The sequence below is a fragment of the Orbicella franksi genome, chromosome 7 (genome assembly GCF_964199315.1).
Source record: "Orbicella franksi chromosome 7, jaOrbFran1.1, whole genome shotgun sequence".
NCBI lineage: Eukaryota > Metazoa > Cnidaria > Anthozoa > Scleractinia > Merulinidae > Orbicella > Orbicella franksi.
Genome location: NC_138151.1, coordinates 8606182 through 8629976, shown reverse-complemented (window position 1 = coordinate 8629976; position 23795 = coordinate 8606182). Strand labels below are relative to the sequence as shown.

At 40.8% G+C, this 23795-nt stretch overlaps 1 protein-coding gene across 2 annotated transcripts; it reads right to left on the bottom strand.

The window, feature by feature from the left end:
* Positions 1–978: 978 nt before the first annotated feature.
* On the bottom strand, positions 979–21546 carry LOC145493290 (uncharacterized). Of its 2 annotated transcripts, none has more exons than XM_081472718.1 (2): positions 20827–21546; positions 979–9729 (listed from the first exon to the last, which is right to left on the bottom strand). In XM_081472718.1, exon 2 carries the CDS (start codon positions 9643–9645, stop codon positions 1060–1062), a length of 8586 nt encoding a protein of 2861 aa, XP_081328844.1. In that variant the 5' UTR covers positions 9646–9729; positions 20827–21546; the 3' UTR covers positions 979–1059. The 2 variants fall into 2 exon arrangements, with proteins under 2 accessions (XP_081328844.1, XP_081328843.1); XM_081472717.1 differs by lacking the exon at positions 20827–21546 and adding an exon at positions 17166–20198.
* Between the last annotated feature and the right edge of the window lie 2249 nt (positions 21547–23795).

Here is a 23795-nt window from a genome sequence, read left to right as displayed (position 1 = left end):
CGTACACGCCTTAAAACATACTGGATGGGCATCACTAGAACGCTTAGGGGATAGTACACGCTGAAGTCGATCTTCCTTCGCAGTAAGTAACTACGGACTGTGTACTGAAATTAGTCATTGCATAATTAGATCGAACGAATTTCCTAGTTTGCATTCGAATTCTATTATCCTGCCAAACGAATAGGTTAAGGCTATAACATCGAGATAGATATTAATGAAAATAATGCGAAAAATTTGCCATAATACGGCGAAATTACATTAGCGTAATAAAAACAAGTCTGACTTTGTTGTCAACGTGCATGTTAGTTGGACGCCGCTTGAACAGGTAGAAATATAATTTGGAATCTTGCATTTCAAAAGGCATCCTCAATTTACGTTTTGAACCTGTAGTTCCAACTGAAGATATCTAATAGAAATATCTTTTCTGAAGGGTTAAATTCCTTGCCTTATATTCTGTTCTTTCTAAAGAGGACGTATAAACCAAGCGCAAGGTTAGATTTTAGTCTCGCAGCCCCACGCTTTTGGACCCCCAGGTACATTCAACTGATCTCACGTTGCCCTATTACTGTGTAAGAAATAATGATTCAAAAAAATACTTGTAGCCAACTAAAATGGCTTGGACTACGAGGATCCTAATAATTATGTACTAAGGACCTTTTTACTTTCTACGGTCGTCGTGTCTATCCGGTGACAGTGTAACTAAATATTAAAGACCCTAAGATATAAAAGTAGTTGTAGTTCTTCTCTGGTCTTTTCGAGTCTTATTGAGCGCTCTTTCATTGTGATCAGCATTGACCACCAAATCAGTAAAAAACGACTTATCATCTAACCAAAAAGGGCGTAACACATTTAAGCTCAAGTCAAGACTACTTTTGAAGTACAACCTACGGTAGTGATTAGATATAGTTTTGTAATTTTGGTACCTAATTCTGCTGGCACTTTGCTCTGCTGCTTTCCTCTTTGGACAGCTAAGTAAGAAATGGTGTGCTGAACTACAGTTTAGATGAACACTGCTGTGAGAGTTCATAAATCCTGACAACAGTTATTTGATTCCTGTACCTAATTCTGCTGGCATTCAGATCTGTTGCGGTCCTTTCCACGTTCGGAACGCCTGTCAGCCCTGTCTGACTCACGGCCTCTGATGCTGTCTGAATCTCGGTCTCTGTCTCTACCGCTACTGACTCTGCTTCGAGTGCTGTCACTGTCCCGGTAACCTCCATAACGTTGGCTTCCAGAATCTCTATCAGATGGTCTCCTGCTGCTCTTTATATCTTCATTATCGTCGACTGGCGTGCTGCTGCGTAACTGTGCGGCATAATCAGGCTCTGACTCTGTAGTGACCTTTGAGGTAGCCTCAACCGTCTCACCTACGTGGTCTCTGGGTGCGCTGTCCCTGTTTCGTCTACTCTGCGGGATCTCTTTACTGAGGAGTTCGCCAATCTGAGAGTGCTCTAAGTCGCTTTTGCCGCTGTCGCTTGACCTGGAGATGTCGCCGTTGGGGAGACTGCTTTCACTTGTCGAGCGGTACAGTCCACCTGGCCTGTTCATCAAACCCTCTTGGTAGGACAGCATCAGGCTGTGCTGGCGCTGCTTCCGACGCTTGTCTACATCCAGTATCAAAGTGGTTGAGGCCTGGTCGCTGGGAACAGACATGGCCAACTGTTCTCGGAGCTGCTGAAGTTGTTTTTCATACTTTTTGACAAGATCGTCTTTGTCCTTAATCTTGTTCTTAAGAATATCCTGTTCGGCCTCCAGCTCAGCGGTCTTGACCTTGCTGAAGTTCATTTCTTCAATAAGTTTGTTATCCAGCTTGGCTTTGTCCTCCTTTAAGGTCTTTATGTCCTCCTGAAGAATTTCATTTTGGTTCTGAATGTCGCTGAGATTAGATTGTGCTGCATCCAACTCCTCTGTCAGACTTTCTAACTTCTTTTCTACTTCCAACTTCTCTTGCTGCAGCTTATCAATTTTGTTGTCTTTCTCCTGGGCGTCTTTCCTGAATGTCTCGCTCTGATCTCCAACAAATTTCGTAATCTGAACGGCTAGCTGATTCGAGTTATCATCTAACCTCCTATTGTACTCATCCAGTTGCCTCTTCATGTTGGCTTTTTCCTGCTTGAGATGTTCTAGATCATTTTGCAGCTTTTTGTTTCTCTCTAACAATGTCTTGTTCTCTTCTGTCGTCAGGTCTTTGTCTCTCCCGGAATCGATTCCGCCACTGCTGTTGTCTAACATATCTTGCAGTTCTTGCTTCTCTTTTTCGAGTTCAACGATCTTGTTATTATCTCTCCTGTTATCATGTTCAAGCTGGGACAACTTGGAATGGAGGAAGTTGTTCTCATCCCTTAGGCTATTTATCTTCTCTTGCAAGTCATCATTCTCTTCTCTCAGTGATGTCAGTTCGTATCCACCCTTCTGTATATCCCGCTCCAACTGTACGACTTTTTCTGACAGTTCTCTGATCTTCTTTTCTTTTTCGTTGTGAAGATCTCGTGAAGGTCGCCTTTCTATGGGTGCTTGACCGGCTCTCTTCAGCTCTCGTTCCAAATCAGCTTTCACCTTAGCTAGTTTTTGTAGTTCTGTCTCCATATCTTTCACATCTGCACGCAAATCGGTCACCTCTGTCTGAAGATTTTCCTTTGCTTCCAAAAGATTTTGATTCTCGGTTCGTTGATCGTCGCAGTTTTGGTTCGCTAGATCCAGCTCGTGGCGTAGATTTTCGATTTCAGCGTCTAGCTTCTTGATGTCTGCTTCGTCTTCTTTGAGTCTTCTTCTGGCTTCTGTCAGCTCGACTTGAATCTGGTCATTTTTGGCCTGCTTGTCGTCAAGTTCGTCGTGCAGCATTTTAACCTGATCTTCCGCCGCCTCTAGCTCAATTTGCAGTTTGTCTTTGTCCCGTTTTATTCCATCCACGTCATCTTCGAACATCATGGGTGGGGCACTTTCCACTGTAGCTACTGCTTGCACCTGGATCATTTCATCATCACGCCTGTTCAAGCTGTCCTTCAAATCTGCATTCTCGCTCTGAGTCTGTAACAGATCACTCCTGATTTTCTCGTTGTCGTCCTTTGCAAGCTTGTGTCCAATTTCCAATTCGTGCAGCTTGATTTCTAACTGCTGCAGGTCCATCTTGAGGTCTTTGTTCTCTATCATTAATTTTCTATTTTCTCCTCTTACGTCGTTCAGCTCATCGCGGAGTTCTTGAATGTCTTTGTCCAAGTCTTCTTTGTCTTCTTTCAACGTGTTAACTTGGTAGGCGAGCTCGCTATTCTCTTTAATGAGCTTGTTGTATGACCCTTGTTGGTCCCAAGTTCCTTTCTTTAGCTGTCGTATTTCGTCCTTCAATTTGTCGTTCATGTTATTCACTTCAGCTACCATTTTTTCTTGCTGAGCTTCTTTTGTCTTCTGAATTTCCATGTCGTGCTCTATAGTCCACAATTTGCTTTTCAACCTCTGACCTTCTTTCACCGCATCTGCTTTTTCATCCAGAGCCCGTTGAAGTGCTTCTGAGTCTCCTCTGATGTCTATGTTAACTGAGTCTAGTGGCCCAGCGTCAGTGACATCCTGATTTTCCAGTTCGTCCTCCAACTCGGCAATTCTCCTATCACGATCTGCAAGATCGTCCTTCAAATCTCCAATTTCGTGGTCTTTGGCTGCGTTCATCTTTTCGAGCTTTTTGATGAGTCCTTTGGTTCTCTGAAGTTCTTGCTCTAAGGGTGAGAAATTGTTTTTACGCCACTCCAGCATCTTGTCTTTGTCTTCCTTGTGTCTGTCTCTCGATGTTTGGAGCTTGTTTTTAAGCTCAGCTTCGCTGTTCCTTAGACGATGCTTTTCATCTTCCAAAACGTCTTTCTCTCTCTTCTGTTCGTTCATCTCGGCTTCCAACCTTGCCATCTTAGTTCGGTAAGCAGCCATATCACTCTTTGCCCTCTCCTTTTCACGCAGTGCATCCTGACAACTTGCCTCCAATTCTTGATACTTCTTTCTGCTCACAACGTCTTGCTTCTGCCTGGGCACATCCACTGTGTTGATCTGGTTTTGCAGAGCCTGGAATTTCTTCTTTAGCAGAGAAAGTTCATTTTCTGCCTTGTTCTTCTCGTATTTGAGCTTCTCGTATTCAACTTTCAAATCCGAGTTCTTTTTCTCCAAGTTGGCGTAGTCTTTCTTCATTTTTTCTTTTTCCTCCTCTAGTTTTGCAATTTTATCTTCCGAGCGCTTTATTTCGCTGTCCTTTGACACCAAGCGACGTTGTAGTTCTTCTATATCCCTTTGAGCTTTTTGATAGTTTTTCTTTGTTTCTTTGAGAGTGCCTTGCAGTTTTATAACTTCGTCTTTAAGACGGTCTCGCTCTTCGCGTAATGTATCCGATGGACCAGAAACTTGTGAAATCTTGACATCTTTTTCTCGCAGTTCCAGCTCTAGTCTCATCTTTTCGTTGCAAACTTCCTGATATTTTGTTCGGTACTCTGCAAGTTTATTCCTAAGTTCGTTTAGATATGCATCGCTTGTTCCAGATTTAGGAGTAATCGCTGTATTCTTAGCAGATAATTCTTTCCTCAGCTGTTCAATTATTGCTTGCAGTTCGGCAATTCGTTTCTCAAGGATCCTCTTCTCATCAGTGGCTGCCTTTAAGCTGACATTTGCTTCTTTTAGTTGACTACGAAGGGCGTCAATCTCTTTCTTGGCTGCCTTCAACTTGTCCCTGGTTTCGTCTACTTCATGTTGTGCCTCTTCCAGTACTTTATCGCGCATTTCGATCTCTACCTCTAAACCATCGGCTTTCATTTTGTATTCTTCTCGCTCATTCTCTGTGTCATTTAACCTGCCTTCCATGTCCTCCAAGGCTGCTTGAAGTTTAGCGAGGTTTTCTTGAGTGATGCGAATATCCTTCTGTAGTTTTGCGTTCTCTCTGTCTTTAAGGTCAACATCTTCTCTCAACTCCTCAATAACTTGCTTCAAGCGATCTGAGTCCTTGCCTCCGCTCTCCAGAATAGCGTAGAGCTCGTTGATTTTACGTTGTTTTTCGATAACATCGTCATTCTTGTCAAGCAAGTCCTTCTGGGCAGCTTCTAGTTGTTGCTGCAGTGTTCTGAGTTTGGCAAATCCAGCAGCTTGTTGTGCTTCAGCAGAACTTAACTTGGTCTGTGCGTCTTGTAACTCATCCTTTAAGAGCTCTAGTTCGCGTTCCGCTGAATGATATTTATCAGTTACCAAATTTAGCTCCTCCACAGCCTCTGGCAACGTCTTTTCAAGCTCCTGCAGGCGATTGTCTTTGTCTTTAAGGTTTGTCTCAAGACGCTGGCACTTGCCCTCCGAGTCTCCCAGCTTGTTCTTGTAGTCATTTAGTTGCTCTCGCAGAACGTCGTATTCCATTTCACCTCTTTGTAGCTTCTCTTTTAGATCCATATTTTCATCTTCAAGATCCCTTAAAGCGTCTGGATCTGAACCGAAATCAAACCCGGGGGCGGCTGCGTAGGTTGTTTCTACATTGGCGACTTGCATCGGAGCAATGTTAATAACATCCTGCTTCTCTGCCAGTTTAACTTGGAGGTCTGCACACTCATCTTCGAGCTTGATTTTTTCTTCCTTCAAAGAATCTATATCTTTCTCGTCTCTCTCGAGTTCAAGGTTTAATACTTCTATTTTATCCTCCAGGTCCTCAATCTTTTTACGATTCGTTTCAATTTCGTTCTTCAGTTGGCGTATCTCAGCTTCGAGGTCGTCGTTGTCCCTTTCTAGTTCTTTTCGTTTCGTCATGGCCTCTGCCAACTGATTTTCAAGATCTTCTATTTTCGACATAGCCATCCTGCCGTCTTCCAAAGCACGATCTCGCTCACCTTGCATGCGGGTAAGGTTTCTCTTTAAGTCAACTAAAGTTGTCCGCCGAAGTTCGTTAAGCTCCTGTTGTGCCTTAATCTTCTCCTCTCTTAACGTGTCGCAAGCATGTTGGCTTGATTTCAAATTGGACTCCTTTATTTCCACCGTGTTTTCCAGTTCGTTCTTTTTTATTTGCAATCTCTCATACGCTGTCTTGAGGTCGTCCTTGTCTTTATTATGACCATCTGCAAGCAAGCGAAGATGCACATGTTCCTCGTCAATAGCTAGCAGTTTTTCATGATTCTCTGCGAGACGTCGGTTGGCTTGTTCTAACTGACTTTTCAAGGATGAGATTTCATTCGCGTCCGCCTCGCCTTTTGTTTTCAAAACTGTCAGTTGTGTTTGAGCCTCCATCAACTCTTTTTTGGCATCTTCTTTTTCACGGTTGCTTCTGTCTAACACTTTTCTTAGGTCCTCCAGTTTCCTTTGTAGATTGGTTACACTAGGTTGAAGCTCGCTTATTTTGTCTTGAGCTTTTTTAGCGTCCTTCTCTGCTATAGGAAGACGGTTCTCAAGGCGTTGCAGCTGATCCCTTAACTGATCTTCACGAGCCTCGCTCTTCTTCAGCAGTGTCTCCAAGTCGTGAATCCTTTCGTCAGGTGTACTGCGGAGCCTTTCTTCTCTGAAGCTTTGTGGTGGTGCTGAATGAACGACGGAGACGTTCGCCACGGCTGTCTGCATGCTGTTACCCATCTCCTGAAGCTGAATTTGAAGCTCCTTTACGCGATTTCGGTTAATTTCACTTGCACTCTTATGAGCCTCTGCCTCTTTTCTTAATGAGGTGCATGTCTCATCCAGAGTATTGATCTTTCGTTTGGCTGCGGTAAGCTGCGAATCCTTGTCTTTCAAATCTGATTGCAATCGACTTATGATGCGATCTTTGTCTTTAAGCTTGTTTCGACATTGTTCGAGCTCTGGCTTGATTTTCCTTAGTTTGCTTTCCAGGTCGTCGATCTGACTTTGCAAATCATTTCTTTGCTTGGTTAGTGCCTTGTTGTTTGCGTCTGCGACGTTCAACTTGTAGCCCAATGAGTCGACATCTTGTTGCAGCAACTCCTTTGCTTCGATCTCTTCTCGTAGTTCTTTTTGCAAGTCGTCTATCTTGCGTTTTTGTATTTTATTGCGAGAATCCAATTCTTTGTTTTCGGTCTCCAATGTTTCATTTTTCGCCAATGCTGCTTTCAATTCCGGTCTCAAATCTTCTAGTTCTTCTTCCAGCATTTTGCACTTTTGGGTCAATGATTCCATTGTAGCTTCGTGCTTCTTAACAGTCTTCCCAAGCGTGCTGTTTACTTTTACCTGCTCCGAGAAATCCAGACTCTTTTTGTTGTAATCTTCTTTGCTCTGGGTGAATTTGAAGTTCGACTCGCTGAGATATTCCTTCAGTCTGTCGCGCTCAAGGGTTAACGTTTCTACCTTTTTCTGCAGCTTGTCAACCTCTGGACTCAGGTCATCTAGTCTTTCGCGTAGGTCGGTATTGGTGTCCATAAGTTCATCTTCCTCTTTCTCCAGGGCGTGTATTTTTCTCTTCATATCATTTGCTTTTCTCTCCCAGTCTTCATTTTCTGCTTTGACCTTAGTATTCTCTCTGTCCAGTGCAGCGATTTGGACTAACCTGTCTTTGATGTCGCTTTGGAGATGTTCTTCAATCTTTTTCAACCTGTTGTTTTCATTGTCAAGTTCGTAGATTCTCTGACGGAGGGGTGCTAGGTCAGTTTCCAAGTCTGGTTGCTGGTAAGAATAGGTCACCTCGGCTGGTTTGAAGACTTCATCGTTTGTTGTTCGTTTTGGTTCCATATGCTGAAGTTTTTCCAGGACACCAGCAAGTTCAACCTCAGCATTGTCCCTTTCTTTTGTCGTCTTCTCTAGCTGAGCTTCAAGCTTGCTAATTTCATTCTCTTTGTTGTCAATCTTCTTATTCAAATGCTTTATTTCGTCATCTTTGAACGCGCTATTGTCCTGGGCACTTGAAAGGTCTGTCTGGCTCGTATCATAAAGCGAGTTGAGGTCGAACAATTTCTTATTCAACTCGTCTATCTTGTTGTTGTTCTGCGCCAGTTCTTTCTTGTACTGCTCTGCCTCGTCTTGAGCTTGAGCCAGTTTCTTTTTCATATTGTCGGCTACCTTGCGGTGTTTGCTGCTTTGGTCAGACCAGTCTTGGACTTGATTCTCAAACACTGTTTTATCTTTGTTAATAGTGTCCAAGTCATCTTCCAAGCGCAACCGCTTCTGTCGAAGATCTGCGTTCTCCTTATGCAAGTAGTTTTTCTCTTCTTCAGATTCTCTCAACTTACTCTCCAACTCAGCAATTTTTATGGATACTTGGTCGAGATCTCGTTGTACGGACTCTTTCTCTTTTTCACTGACTTTATAATCACTATCAAGATCGCCATATTTTTTCTGATGTTCCAAAGTGGCCTCGTGCAGCTTTTCCATTTCTTTCTCCAACTGCTCTAGCTTCATTTCAAGCTTGGCAATGGTGCCCTCTCGATCCTCTACGTCTTGCTCCAGCTGCAGAATTTTCGCCCTCAGTTCTTCTATGATTCTGTCCTTTCTAGCCATCTCCTTCTTATCATGCTCTATCGTCCTCTCCGCCTTCGCCAGCTGGCTTTTCAGCTCGTTGTACTCATTCTTGAGCCGTCCATAATTCCCCTTTTCATTTTCAAGCAGAGCTGCAATCTTACTCTTCTCCCTGTTCTCGTCTTCATACTTTTTCTCCCACTTGTTGATATCCTTACTGGCCATATCGAGTTTCCCCTTCAAGCCTAAGTTCTCGTCTTCAAATCGCTTGTTCTTATCTGCCAGGTCCTTTACTTTTTTCTCCAGCATCTCGAACTGCTCTTTGTCGTAGTGATCTCCAAATGAAAAGCTAGGTGGAGCTGACTGAAGTGCTGGTTCACTTTCCACTACATTGATGTTGTAACTCTTTTCGACTGGTTCGGCCAGCCGCCTGTTCAGCTCGTTTTCCAAGTCTCTTATCTTTGATTCCGCAGCGAGAAGTTCCGCGTCCAACTGACTGATCTTGTCGTGAAGCGATATTTCTTTGTTTTGCAGGTTGACTACCTTGTCTTCTTCCTTATGGCGCGCGTCTTCGGCCTCCCTCGTCTCGCGTTCGGCCCTAGCCAGCTTCTCGATAAGTGCGTTCTTCTCCTTGCGTAGTTTCTCAATGGTCTGTTGATCTTCATCATTCTTTTCTTCAGCTTTATCAAGATCCACGTTAAGCTGTTTACTTTTCTCCTTGAATATCTCCATGTCAGCCTCAGACTTGTTGAGCTTCTGTTTCAGTTCTGGAATGGTGTGGTTCTGAAGACCGTTGATGAGAATTTCCAACTTCTCTAGTTGCTTGGTTTTGGTGAACAGCTCCTCCTTGCGAGAATCGGCCTTCTTTTGGCTTTCCACTAGAGCCTTTTGCAAGTCGCCAATCTTGCCACCCTTTTCGCGAACATCGCTCCGCAGTTTCTCATTTTGAATGTTAAGCTCCTCTTTTTGTCGAATGAGGCCGTCTTTTTCTCGGTTGAACTTCTCAATTGAGAGCTCCATATGCCTCGTTACTTTCACATTTTCCTTCTGGATTTCTTGGTACTTGCTCTCCATTTTGTCGTAGTTTTCCTTCAAGTCTCGGTGCTCGAGAAGCAATCTTTGGTATTCCTCTTCCCACTCGTGATTGGTCGCCGTTATCAACGCAATGCCAGCTTCTTCATTTTTGATGACCGTTGTGGTCCGAGGGTCTGCGGGCAAGTTCCTGCCAGTACTACGGCGTCGAGAAGACATGATGCTAAGTTCACTCTCTCGGTCTTTCCTTGAAGAGTTGATATAGCTTCCTCGACTCCAGATGAAAGGATATCGTCTGGCAATCTGCAATGCAAAGTAATGAAAAAATGACCAATTATCTTTTGGGTCTCCCTCTGTGCCTGAAAATATTTGATTAATTAATTTACGGGAAACGAGCTTAAGAACCACTTCTATTTTGGTGTGCGTTTTGTGGAGTGGATTGTGAAGTATGCAACCTTTATTCTTTTATTGTTTGAGAGGAAAAGCAGTAACCTTTAACATGCACGTAACATCCAAAATTTTAACCCGCCCAGTTTTTAGCTTCTTGTTCGTATGTAATCCTTTCTAAGTCGGGAAAACATTGTTACATGCAGCGTCTTTGATTTTCGAGTTATGGTAACTTTGGAAACAAGAGTGGCTGTTTCGAATTCTCTCTCAACTGTTTCTATTTACGACCCTCTCCGTACCTCCATGAAAACATCTGCAATGGACTAGCCTTCTATCCAGGTTGGGGGTGGGGACGTGGGGGGGGGGGGTCGTCAAAATACTCTTTGTCGCTTCATAGTACGGAAACATAACTTAAGCTCCAACCTGATGGGCCACTAGGCTTCAGAGCGGAAAGTCGTTTTTATCATGCGCGATTTTTGGCCGCACGCTAGGCTCCAAGTTTGAAAAAAGGGCGGGAATTTCGTCGTTCATGTAAACAAAAAAGGTTACGAACTTAACATGCTTTCCTAATTTCCCTGGTAAGTAGCAACATTTTCTCTTCACTTATGGAAAGCTGGTGTAATGTTTTCTTGGGGAATCAGTATTTTTCGGACAAAACTAAACAAAGCAAACATTTAGGAGTCCTTCTTAACTACCAATTGGTCATGAATTTGTTGCTAAGTAAGGTTTCTAACCGTCATTTTGAAAAATAAGCTTTTTGCACAGGTTTCTTCCATTGAAGATTCCTTCAAAAGTTTCAAATCACGGCCATGTTTGGCCAGTCACGTTGACCGGAATGTAAGAAAAACCTAAAACTTAAAAGGCATCTAAATCCAAATATATAAATCAGTGTCAATAGATTAAGTGTCCACGTGCTTAAGGTGGCTAAACACAGTTTTTGATACCTGTGTTTCATTCACCTTTTTCTCTAAAACCCTTGATCCCTCGGTCGCCAATAATGGCAGCAAGCAAGTTACCGACACAAACTTTGGTTTTTTGATGGCTGACGTATGTGCCGTTGTCATGGCAACATGAATAAATATAAACAGGCCTTTAAAATCGGTTTTGTTTATTTGTAGAAAATCGAGTCATTAGATTTTCTTTATAATTTACATGCAACAAGCTTGTAACGATTCTCACAACTTAACACCATTTTGCTAATAATTTAACAGAGAGATCTTAAATTATCCCTTGTTGAGGGTTCACTGGAATATCTAGAATTTCCTTTGTTAAAGTGCAATTATTTCCAATACTCCAGTTACTTATTTCCTAAAGTATTTTTGTGCCAAATTTCGTGAAATTCTAATGAGTGGTTCTCGAGAAATAGGCGTATTTCCGAGAGTGCAATTTTTCATTCAATCGCAATTTTTTGACTTACTACGCATGCGCTGCATTTAACTGGGTTCTTTCGGTAACATAGAAAAAGCTGAGAATTGCTGGGTTCTTTGCATCGTTACCTTTTCGGCTAACATACCTTTATAATAAAAGACTAAAGCCATCAATACACTGCGTTCAATTATAGAGAAAAATAGCACAGATAATGCGGGTGTCGAGTAAATAAAATGATCGCTCTATTGACGGCATGTTTGCTTTTTGCAATCCTTGTGCGCGCGCTGAATTGCATCAGCAAAAGCGCGCGCAAAAACTGTGTTCGGACACCTTAATGCTACGGATGGGTTTTATGAGACTTGCATTACCATAAACGTTATGAGGTAATAAACACCCGTATCCGCCCGGCAACAGACTTTCTACAGTAACTTTCCCCTTTTACGTGTAAACAGTAATTCCATTCTTACGATTATAAAGAAGGCTAAGTTATTTCTGATTCATAAGAAACATCGGAACTCTTCCTCTTTTCTCCAACTTTTAGGGATTTCAAATTCTAACGCATGGTTTGGGACTGGCAATAGTTACACACGCGAAATCATTTTTTTTTTTTTCAAAGCGACGTTCCCTCATATAAAATTTGCCATTTAACACTGTAAAACACTCCAAAATATAGCTTTCCCCTAAATATCGCCCTCAGAAATCCCTAAGCAACTGCTCTAAATCGGTAGTTAAGACGGAACTCCGAACCCTTTATTTCTCCGCCGGCGGTATCCAGGAAATTTCGGTGCGAAGACAATGCCAAAAAAAATTCATGCTTGCCCAAGTAGAAATAAATCAGGAGAAAGATAAAATAAACAGCGGTAACAAACACAACAAATAGATAGCACATGGTATATTCAACTTGACGTTTCACATGTTACAACACACATCTTCCGAAGTGACGGTTACAAAGTATGACAAAATTTAAAAACACTAAAATTAAAGCGAGGTATCGGTAACTAGCTAGACGACATCCTCGCATTCCTTGTTACATTCCGCCGTTCTCTCCGCCATTGCAACCCGAGTTATTGCCTGAGCCCGTAAGGTAGGCTGGGGATGCACAAGAAGCTGCGCAGTACGTTTTTCCACTCTGGACGCAGACTCAGCCTTTGCTCTCTACCTAAGTAAAATTTATTTCTTGAAACTTTTGTTGTTCTCGTGAATGGCTTTCAACTAATCAGAGTAGGCGCGTCATTGTTTTCTGGAATAAGCAGACGTTTTAGGCTTTTAGTAGTCAAAGGACTGGACACTACCTGTTGCGGGTAAGCAATCTCGTTCCCAGAGCTTTTCCGTCAGGTGAAAATCCCTGAAAACGAGGTTGGCGGGTAAGAATAGCTTTGCTATTAACAAAGAATGTCAACGTTTAACCATGAGAGGACTTAAATCTGTCCCTGGGGCCTTTAGGCTTTTAGAAATGTCAAATTCTACAGACACTTGCATCTTGCACACGGTGGCTGCGCCCACAATACGATCGGCAGTAACAACAGAGTTGTTCTACCGAAATGACACGACGATAGTCTTTTTCTTGGAAGCTAACAAAACATAAAGAAAATGCTATAGTTTCTTTGGCCTTTTGTAATGCTTAACTCGAGAATTCTGGGTTTAATTTGATAAGAAACCGCACATTTTGTTCATTTAACACAACTGTCATCCTACCTGGCGACAGCCATCGAAGAGCCAGTTGCCGGACGTGAGTGACCTATTTTTGGCGCCAAATTTTTAGCTTGGAGACAAAACGTTTCACATTTTTCTTATTTTACAATCTGATAAGGTTTTTGAAATTATAAATCCCTTCTCACAACTATTAAAAGCCGTATCCAGTGAGAGAAGTCGCCGACTTCTATGCCTTTCCAGTTAACATGCATTTGACGTCAGTCAGGACAGCGCGGTTTTTGCCGCCTGTTGAATCCTGATTGGTCAGTTCAAATTTCAGGTGCACCGGCCGTATGAGAGGCAGCGATTAGTGCAATTTTCATGCCATACGAGTGAACTTTTCCTATGCTTTATCATTCAATTCGGTGAGGTGGCTAATTTTCAAACTATCCCCAGTCTCCAATGTTTTCATAACCCAGGGTGTTGGCGAAAACCCTCGATGGCAGCAAAGCCCCACCCGTCACTCCTCCGATTGTGCTCATTGAATGCTGGAAAATTGCTAACTGGAATGCCGAAACGTTGCTACCTGCATTTCTAAAGTTGCTACTTAAATTTCTTGATATTTTTATATCAGCGTTAATGAAAAGTTTTATTTTTTGTTCCTCGCAATGGCTAACATCGCTCAAGAAAAATGGCTTGAAACTGAGCTTTAAAGAGTTGCTTGCAAATACGGGCTAATTTTAAGGACACCCTTAACTCTAACGGAACGAAAGACATGGTCCATTTGATGTCTAGCCCAACGTTGTCAGGTGACAGGTTATTTGTGCAAACTTCCAAAGGTTGATAAGCATTCAAAAAAATCCGCATACATGGAAGTTTTCCATGAAATCGTTGCCTTTTTCATGTTGATATATGCTCTGAACCTATATTTTGCTCAAAATTTGCTTGGAAAGGTAAAACGAGGTTGCTAGAACCGCTGAAAATGTTGCTCCAAACGCCAAACGTTGCTCAAAAGTTGTCGAGCACTATCGCCTTATCGGGACAGGCCTACCAACAAAATACGCCTACACAACCTGCCTACACCACTGGCTATGGAGTCCATGATATCATGAATCAATCTACATTAGGGCGTGAATCGCATTGATACGCATGCATGAATACTACGTCAAGCGTGATGCGCGTGATTTTGGCCGTTGTATTCGCTCTCATGTCTCAACAAACAGATTCTCCTTACACCACTCCACAGATTTCTATTTATTGTAGCTAGGAGGATGTGAGTAGTACCGGACCATGTTTCGACCTAAATTTTTACTGACAGTTAAGAAAGACTGAATTATTGTTGATCACGTGCAGAAGAGACCTTTAATGTTATGGACTGAATTGTCGTCGAGCCTAGCATTTAAAGCAGGATTGCATCAAACAAAGCGACTTCTGTTCTCTGTTATGAACACTCTTTGTATCTGACTTTACGTTATGTTACACGGCAATAAGTATGTTACTCACTTTTACAAGTTTACTCAATTTTACAAGTTAAGAAGGAATCAATCCTTCTCAAGTTCGAGTATAAACAAGCGGACACAAACTTTGTACCGAGGGTATTTGCATTGTATTGCAAACTTCTGTGCGACTGTGTTAAATATCTTCTCAAAAGGAATTATTTCTAAAAACACCAATCGTTACATATATAGTAAATGGTTTGAACCCAGGAGTATCAGTAGTTCGTATTGTGATCGTCCGGGTGAGGGTAGTTCTGAAAAGAGCTGTTGTTGGTGACAACACCAACACAACCAACAGTTCTTTTCAGAACTACCCTCACCCGGGCGATCACACTACACGAAACACCAAACGTCGAAAACAAATTTTGAAGTTTATATGCCAAACGTTCGAAAGCACTGGTGAAATGAAACTGAAATTTTACCTGTGTTTACACAGTTTGTCTGAACTTTGAAATTTGTTTTCTCGATTTCCTATGAGAAATTGTTTTTGGTGTTATTTCAGGCAACTATTTATATCTTTATCTCTTAGATAATGCAAAAATGACTGTACTTTACTTAAAGTTATTCTGGTACAAGATTTTTGTCCATTAAAAACTGAAATTGCTCCATTTCCCGTCGGATTTCGTCTTAAGATAATTTATGCCGGTGCCCACCAGATTAATTACTGATCAATAGCTATTGAATGCGGTATCTCTGGTAAACCACATGAAATTATATGCAAAGATATTCCTTGGGCGTGCCGGTTCAGTGAACAACTTGGGAAGTTTGAAGACTTGAAAAACACTGGAAAAAGCTTTTGAATTTCGAATTAAAGGTGAGTTATTTATCATCTCTTTGAACTTCAATCTTCAAAAATCCCTGTTGGCTTTTTGAATCGAAAAGCATAGATGTGCGTGTTGTTAAATAATTTCATTTCAAGCCTTTTCGGAAAAGTATGTTCACAGCGCAATTTCGACTTCTCGAACCACCGAGGGGAACGAAACTTGGTTCGAAAACTCGAGAGGTTTGAAACGTCGAGGATAAATTTCTACTTTCAATTTTTGCCAAGGGAGCAAAGTTTGTTTCGAATAATCGAGAGGTTTGAAGAATCAAGAGCTAGAAATATCGACGTTATACCGAGTTTTTGGCTTCCAAAAAATTTTATCTAAGAGCATAATTATTGTAGCCGAATTCCTTTATAGTGGGGAATTTGTCAAAACATGTCGCTCAACCGTCTTGGTTGAAAGGTATGCTCACTCAATTAAGTTTCTACTTTCCAGAGTAGAAGAGAAAAAAAAAAGTTTGCAACTGGTATATCAGAACCACTGGTGTGCATGTTTATCCCCCGCTCAAAGCAAGAATGGTTTGCACCGGCCATAAAACACAGTGCCTCATGGGACTTGTTTATGGGTTGAATAAGAACTTCATTGCACATCAAGAGTTACATTATCATGACAATGTAGCAGTTGTATTTTCATCTACAATGGCAAATTTCAAGATTAAGTGACCGTTATTCTGCAAACGTGATCAGAATATCTTGTTCACATTTTGACCAGACTTGTATAAATTTAGAATGTGGTACACTTGAGCGATTTTTTTTTGCCCATTCTCACAACATGAAACAGTGAATAAGCTTAAGTTTAGCATCGGTAAACGGATCGAGCCTTTCGTGTGTGTTTTTGCTTCATAGGATTAAGGCTAATTGACGAGAGAGGTTCGTGTTATTCAGATCAGGGAAGATGGTGAAAGTTTGAGGGGTGCTCAAAAAACAAATTTCCGCTTTTCAACAGAAAACTTGCATAATCGATAACACTGCGAGTAAGTTTTGTTCTCGGTGACCTGCTCGGCAATTTCCTTAGAAACAACTACTGTGTAGCAAAACAAAAAAATGTGCTGCAGTACGAGGGCCCTGTAAAAGCACGCAATCTGTTCTTATTGTTTACAACTCTTATCTTTCACTCCTTAAAACTCGTCAACATTTAATTATTACAAAAAGAGATACTTTCGAGAACTTTTGACAAATGTTGTGACACATTCACTAAGCATGGAAAATGAATGGCTTCCGAAATTTGCATCGAGAATTTTCCAGAGCTGACTTGGTTTCTTGAAATATCTGAGACAGCTGTTTGCGTCGAGTTCATCAATGAAAGAGTCCTACGTTTGTTGGAAGAACGGCCAGACTGGATAAATATTTGATGACTAATACGTGAAAATTTAGTTGTAAGTAAACAACGCTCCTTGAATAAATATCGACATCACTTGTAAATATTGCACATGGGTATTTTTTGCGCGAGAGCCAAGGTTCAAATAACGCAATTAACTTGTACGCAATGTTTAAGTATCAAGCCCAAAAATTGCTGATGAGTCATAAGGCCATGCGTGAAGATACCTTCCAGTCGTCTTTAAACCCAGCGAAAAAAAAGTAGAAACTATAGCGGTCTTCTTTACTCTATTTTCACTCCAAACTAAACTGGCGTGGAACATTAAGTTACCATCTCGTTTTGCGACTGGGAAGAGAAAGAAACGCTTTGTAATTTGCAGAACGCAGTAAAAGAGATTGGAACTACATTTTTACATAGCAAATGCGTTTAGACATAATTTCTCGCTGCGCGCTAAAGTTGCATCAGCACTTTCTCAGGGCAGCACAAATCGCTAAAAAATAAACATTTTTCCGCGTGCTCAGCCAATTAGATCAGTGGGTATTCCTGGGCAACACTAGTTGCTAATTTCTAGCCCTCCAAATTAAGAAATGCGGGGAAAATTCCTCCGCTTTACCCGAAGACAAGATATCTTGTACGGCAACGCAAACCACCGCCCCGTTTTACAGGGCTGCAAGAAATGTTCGATCACAAACATATGTGTAGATTTTTCACTTACCCAAACGTCACGCTATCCTTGCCAAATGTAAGGTTACAGTCGTTGGAATTCGCTTGGATGAAACCTGCACGTCACTATTCGAGCTTACTCGAGCTGCTTGCAGGCTGCACGCAAGTTCAAAGACAAGCTCCCACTTGCGTGGCAGACGGCTGTAGAGCTCAAATTGAATATGTTATGTAGTTCCGCGTCGCTTCCTACGGACAAAGCAAGGCCCGAGATCACAAAGGTTCTCGAAAGATTGGGTTTAAAGAGCAATCAAAGAGCTCATCTATGAACACGCCTCGAAGGGAATGAAACATTTCAAGAATTTGTCCTCCCTGAGGGTTTGTGAATCAAAAAGGTGGAATGGCGTTTGCATTCTTTTATGTGCCTTTATTTACGGACAATGGTTAACATCGGAGAGAAGTTAACTTCATTCTTCATACTCGAAAGCTAATCTCACAACCACATTTAGGAGACACTACGCGAAATTAAGTTTAGGCCATGCTGACTTGACTCAAGCAAACGAATATATTTTTTGATTTTTTAAAAAACTTTCATTGTATTTCTATTTTAAACTTTTGACCTGCTGTTATGCAAATCTGAAAAGAAAGCGATTTGCTGAAGGGTTGCTAACGTTTCTTTTCGTGCTCAGCCATAATAATCGAAAAGCAAAGCATTTAATTGTCAAGTCAAACATGCAATACCAACCAATAAATAAACATTAACTTTATTACGATTTCCTAGCCTTCTATACCGAGGAAGTATAAGGAACTGAACTCAAAGCAAAGTGATTTCTTTCTCAAAAACACGAAGTCACTGACTTCTGAATTTCTTGTTTCGCTTGTGATGTGATCTCATTTGGAAACTTTTCCGGTTCCACTTCTACTTGCTAACAAAGGAGCTCCAAGCCTTTTGTGTGTTTCCAAAAAGAGCTCTGTAGAAATTGTGCGATTGTTAATCAAGGCCATCTTTAAGTCGACAAAATAAATAACAAATTCCTTAGCAAAGGGGTCAGAAGAGAGCTGTAGGCTTGCAAGCGCAACGCTGGCTTGCTATGTTTTCTTTTCCTTCATTTTCACATTCTTGAAGTTCTTGAAAATGCGAGAATTCAACTCAGTACAGTTGGTGAAGTGGCAGGCAGATTTCGTGTTGTTTATCGATCTTGCAGTGAAGGAACCCAGTAAAAATACCGTCAAAGAAATCCTGTTAGGCGAGCTTGCAAAAATGTCGCGTATTTACCCCCCTCAACGTGCGAGACATGAAAAATGATAACCTTAATATACATGAAAATGAGTCGGTCTCTAGATGCCACCGGTCAGACAAGGCTCTTCACTACAGGAATTCGGCGTTTGCAATAAGCTTGATTAAATAGACTGTGCGAATGTTCCTAATTCTTCGTTTATCGTTGACTATTACAGCAAAAAAAGACCTTGACAATGACATTTTTGTTTAGAAGATAACTTTATGCGAGTGGATTTGGCTGGGGAAGCAATCACAAAGAAATAGTTATTGGTCAATTTTTCTGTTGTGCATACTAAATATGTAATTTGAGCAAAGGCTATGCATGAGCGGAGAAGAAATAGCCCCTGCTATGTTTCTGTTCCCGTTTACTGAAAAACGCAGGGAGCTTTCATTAAATTTTTCGCTCCCGGTTGACGGTTGTTGATTCGAAACAAATTAAATATATATCTGCTTTGATCGAAACTTTTCGGCAACATTTTTTCAACTAGAGTGCAAACAGCTCAAATGCTTTAGCGCTGAAATCGTCCGACTGTGACGTTCGATCATGGAGTCGCCACTTGAATAATGCATGGCGAACGAACAAAACTCTTGTAGTAGGAGTCGAGAAGGAGCAGTTTTGTCCTCTTCTCAGATTTCCCTCGCCTCGCCAAATTGTTCAAGATGGCGACCCTATGACTGTGTGTAGCAAAAAATCGGTTAACTTTGTTTTCCTAACCCCGACTCAAAACCAAAATTTAAAGCTCTTTATAATTAAAGCAAGTGCATGTAGCCGACACTTGTCGCAGGTTAAACGTTTACAAGTGATTCACGATTGGTTTCAGTTCTATTTCTGATTGGACGAGAAAGTGGCGCGAGTGTTTTTAAACCAATCACTAAGCGCGGTAATGTTGAATCAAAACGACTGTCAACTACGACTCAATTACTTTTGACGCTCAGAGAAATAGCCATTTAGTTTATGTAACCATAATTTACGAATTATGCTCACAAACAGCAATTGACATTGTCATTCTTCGCCCTGGTAAACTGTAAATTCTGACATGGAAAACTAAACATTGAGGCTCATTACTGCTAATATTCTCCGTGAAACATGGTCATCGAGCAGCGACGCTGGGAAACTAAATTTTTTATTGTACGGTGTTCAGTCTGTGACTTACGATGTCAACTGTGCTTTTTTTTCGAGAAGTACAAAGTTTTATAATTAATACTAATCAGTGGCCACTGTTACATATCTCTAGATATGTAAGCTGTTGTTTTCAGTGCAATTTTTGTGTGTTGTTTGTGTGTGAGCCTGAATAAATGAAGTCAGTAGGAATTCTAATTTTGTAATCCCCCTTGATAAGCCTAGGTGCTTTGGGGGAAAACAATAACAAATATGTTTAAATAAATAAAATAAAAATAAAATAAATAAAAAACATTGACAAAAATGGCATGTTTACTTGTTTGTGGTTCAGCCTTTGAAAGTAGCTGCCGTGACTTAGTTATCGCATAACTGAATATCAAAATAGACTTGTTCTGTACTCTACATATGTTCCAGTTATCATTGAAATAGATCATGGTCTGAGAAGCTTTCCCTTTCAATTTCTTACTCTGTTGTTTGATTAGCCGGCGAATGCAGTCGCCTCTCATCGTTTCCGGTGGGTTTGAGGGGATTGGAATAACAGATTTAAAATTAAGGCAACACAATGAAAATCATCTTGCGTTCGGGGCCTTTCTTGATTCAACATTGTTTTGTTTTTGTTTTTTTGCTATATTGGTGAGTGGCTCGTTGAATTTGCAGTCCCGTTTTTTTTTTTCGGTGGGGGAGGGGGCGGGGGGGGGCGGGGGGAGGCGGGGCTGCGATAACTTCACAACGAGTTCAGGAAAATGGAAAGTAGGTCTTTTCTAAACTAGTAAATTTGAGATTAAACAACAGCAAACACAATTTAGACGTTCACTACAGTCTTAAATGTATTGGGTATAGAATTTTTTTTTTTTAAACAGAGTCAAGTCTAAAACAAGGTGCACGAAAGGTCGGCTTGAAGAATTAGGGGAAATGGAAACCCGGGGGACATATCCCCTCCGAAAAATCCGACGAGTACCCCCCCCCCCACCTGACCTTCGTACCCACGCTACGGTATACTTGATCTTGTCAACCCAATGTTGTTCACTATTTCAATTATAGAATCAGTGCATATTTAATGAAACTTGCAATTTTCTTGCAAGATCAGGTCTTGGAAAGTATTCCTTAACTGATTCGCGGTATTCGTATCTTAGTTGTTGTCTTCATGGGATATGGTAACGAGACATTTCCCTACTTAAGGCACAGGCAGCCCAGGTTAATTCTGTGGGAGCGGCATGTATATCTGTGTACACGTGACGGAGTTTGGATGGAAATGCAACGAACACGCTTGGCTGCCAGAAAAATGGTAGAAAGCGTAGCAAAAATGAGTTACCTTACCCCTGTGTTGAATTTCTGTGCGCCTCTATTCCTCTAAATTTTGCTATGTTGATAAAGCTTCATGTTTCTACGTGAGTTTTCTTGCGAACGTTAATTATTGATACTAGAAAATTATACATAAATGTGCCTATGCGTGTGGCTCAATTTGGACGAATCACGCGCGTTTTTTCATAAGTACTTTATTTATTTTGACCCGATATAGTTTACCAAGCGAAAAAAGGAAAAAACCTGATCAAAGGTCAATTCTCACGACCTTACTGGAAGAATGTACACGTCAACCTGTTCTCAGGCTGTCATTGGTTAATCATGCGTAAACAATGACAAGGGTTTAGATATGCTTTCAGCGATTGGTGGATTTAGTAACGTTTCGAATGACATGTAGCGGAAGAGAGTTATCCACAAGCAATTAAAATGAACCCGATGTGTAAACCTGAGTGTAGCGGTGGAACAGTGATTCTGTCAGTGTTTGTATATGAAACCACAGGTACTCGAGCTCTTAGCACGTACGCCAATGGACTACAAAATTACGAATAGTAGGGAAAAATAGGCCCCCGTGAGGCCCTGTTTGTGGTTTCCGGGCCAGAGGGTGTATATAGTTAGGTGAAAAGTAAACGGGACAGGACATTTGGGGAGAGTACAAAACATGGACCCCTGGCGCATGGACCCCCACATGGCCGACGTGGACGAAAGTAAGCACTGCTCTTTTAATTATAATTCCTATGAGTTTCCTTGTAGGTCTTTTTATCTTATAGTTTTGATATTTTTTTTCTTTTTTTTTTTTCTAGTTTACATGTAAGTGAAGACTAACGAAATCCTATTAAAATGTGACTTTATGAAAAATTACAAAGTTGAAAAGTAGTTGAATATAAAATTGAAATATTACTGTGAATTCATTTTTTTTTTTTTCAATTTACTGACTTGTTCTATTTTATTTTATTTTATTTATATTTCATTATTGTTTACTATAGTATTTTCGGGGTAGTAAAAATAGGGGGTCCATGGACGCGGTCGATGAACCAGGTCCACGGAGGGGGTCCATGGACCTTTGAACTCTCCCGGTTAATTGGGGGAAGCATTTCTGGGATATAGGATGTTTTAAAAAACATAAATCCCGGGACATCGAGTAAATAGGAAACACAGACAACTTCTCGCCTCCTCCCCCGTCTGGGCTGTACAATGTACTATGGGCTGAGCCCGCATTGGCCTGCGGTTTAACATAATCAATCAAATTAACAAATTGACGTCAGTTTTTTATGCGTCTGTCCTCTTATTGATAATAAATTGCGTCACAACATTGTAAAAGTAGCTGTGGAACCACAAGCCGCAGGCGAGTGGTTCCGTGGTAAACATTTACAATGTTATGACGAAATTTATCATCTTTAAGGGGACAGACGCTTAAAAATCTGACATCAATTCGTTTTTTACGATAACAAATTGTAAAATTGTCCGCTCTCGCTCGTTGACGCAACGCATAAATTATAAATTCATTTGTCTGTCCGCTTATTGACAATGAAAATTAGCCCAATAAGCGCGCGAGAAGTTCTGCAGTTATCGTAAAACATGGCGGCGATCTTGGCGGATAACAGTAGGCATCACTCGAAACAAAAGTGGGGTATGTCTGCCATGGATTCTGGAGGTTTCAAGTCGGACAGGTTGATAATGATGGTGCGGTTATACACTTAACTTATGTTCTAATCTATGCGTGAGTATTATTAAATTAAGAAACCTTCAATCCATTGGTAATTAGGCAGAAAAGTGGTGGTTGGGCACTGAGGAAATTTCGACCTAAGTGCCCGTACTATTAAAAAGAGAAGAAAGGCCCCGAAAAATTGAATCTCTCAATGAATTTATTAATAGATTTAAAATATTTTTCCCCCAAAGGATGAAAGCTGCTGAACTTAACTGAAGCTATGAGCTTAAAAAAAGCTATCAGCATTAGATTTTAATAGACGTGTTCACTCTCTTAGTTGCCACATGGGTGATTAGGGCAAGATTGCAAAGAAAAAAGGGGCAAAAGATACGAGCATAACAAGCCAAGTAATGCAATGAACTTAAAAAGGCTGATTCGGTAGAATTTAATGTTTTCTTTTGTTGTTGTTGTTGTTGTTTTTTCATTGAGTCAGTTACGATATGAATACGCTGATTTGGTGTGAGCAATCTTGTTTTGGGTTGTCAAGCGACGTTATGAGGTAAATTACAAGGCTCCTACATACACAATGTATGCTAGGAATACAGTTAAAAGCAATAACAGAGTTAAATCAACAGTGTGATAGTCCGTAAAATGAACTCTGTTATTTCAGTATAATTATAAGAGGCCTTTAAACAGCTTGATGCATACACAAAATCCCTCAATGAACATGTACTTCAAAGAAATAAAATATTGATCAATATCTTGGTAAGTGATGTCATCTGGAGTTAAAATATATATGAATTCAAAATGGCATTCGACAGTTTCAAGATCTTTGTTGATCAATGCAATGGTTGATCTTCATCCAGTGGTTTTTTTGCCCTCTTGTTCGCTGTGCCATCTTTTGTAACACTGATGTATGGCATTGTTCCATTTCAACTGGATTCTTTCTTTGCAAACTTTAATTGAGTGCATTCCATTTTGAACTGTTGAACCTCATTGAACTCAATCAAAATTTGATTGCATTCAGTTGCTCCAATTTTTTTTTTTTTTTGTGAGAGTTCAATTGCCAAACTCAGTCCAACCTAATTGTTTCCATTAAGGGGATATTGTACTCTCAGATATAAATTTTCTCCAGAAAACCATTTTTTTGGAACATGAAGATTCAACATCCCTGTCCATTTGTAAATCGTATTTTGAAACGATTTTCCTCTAATTACTCCTGAATTTACGTTTAAATTAAGAAATCTGAACACTTCTAGCTATATTTCAACATAGCAACACCCATAGAAACCATTGTTTACAGTCTAAAAGTACTCACAAAATGGATTCAATTCAGTAC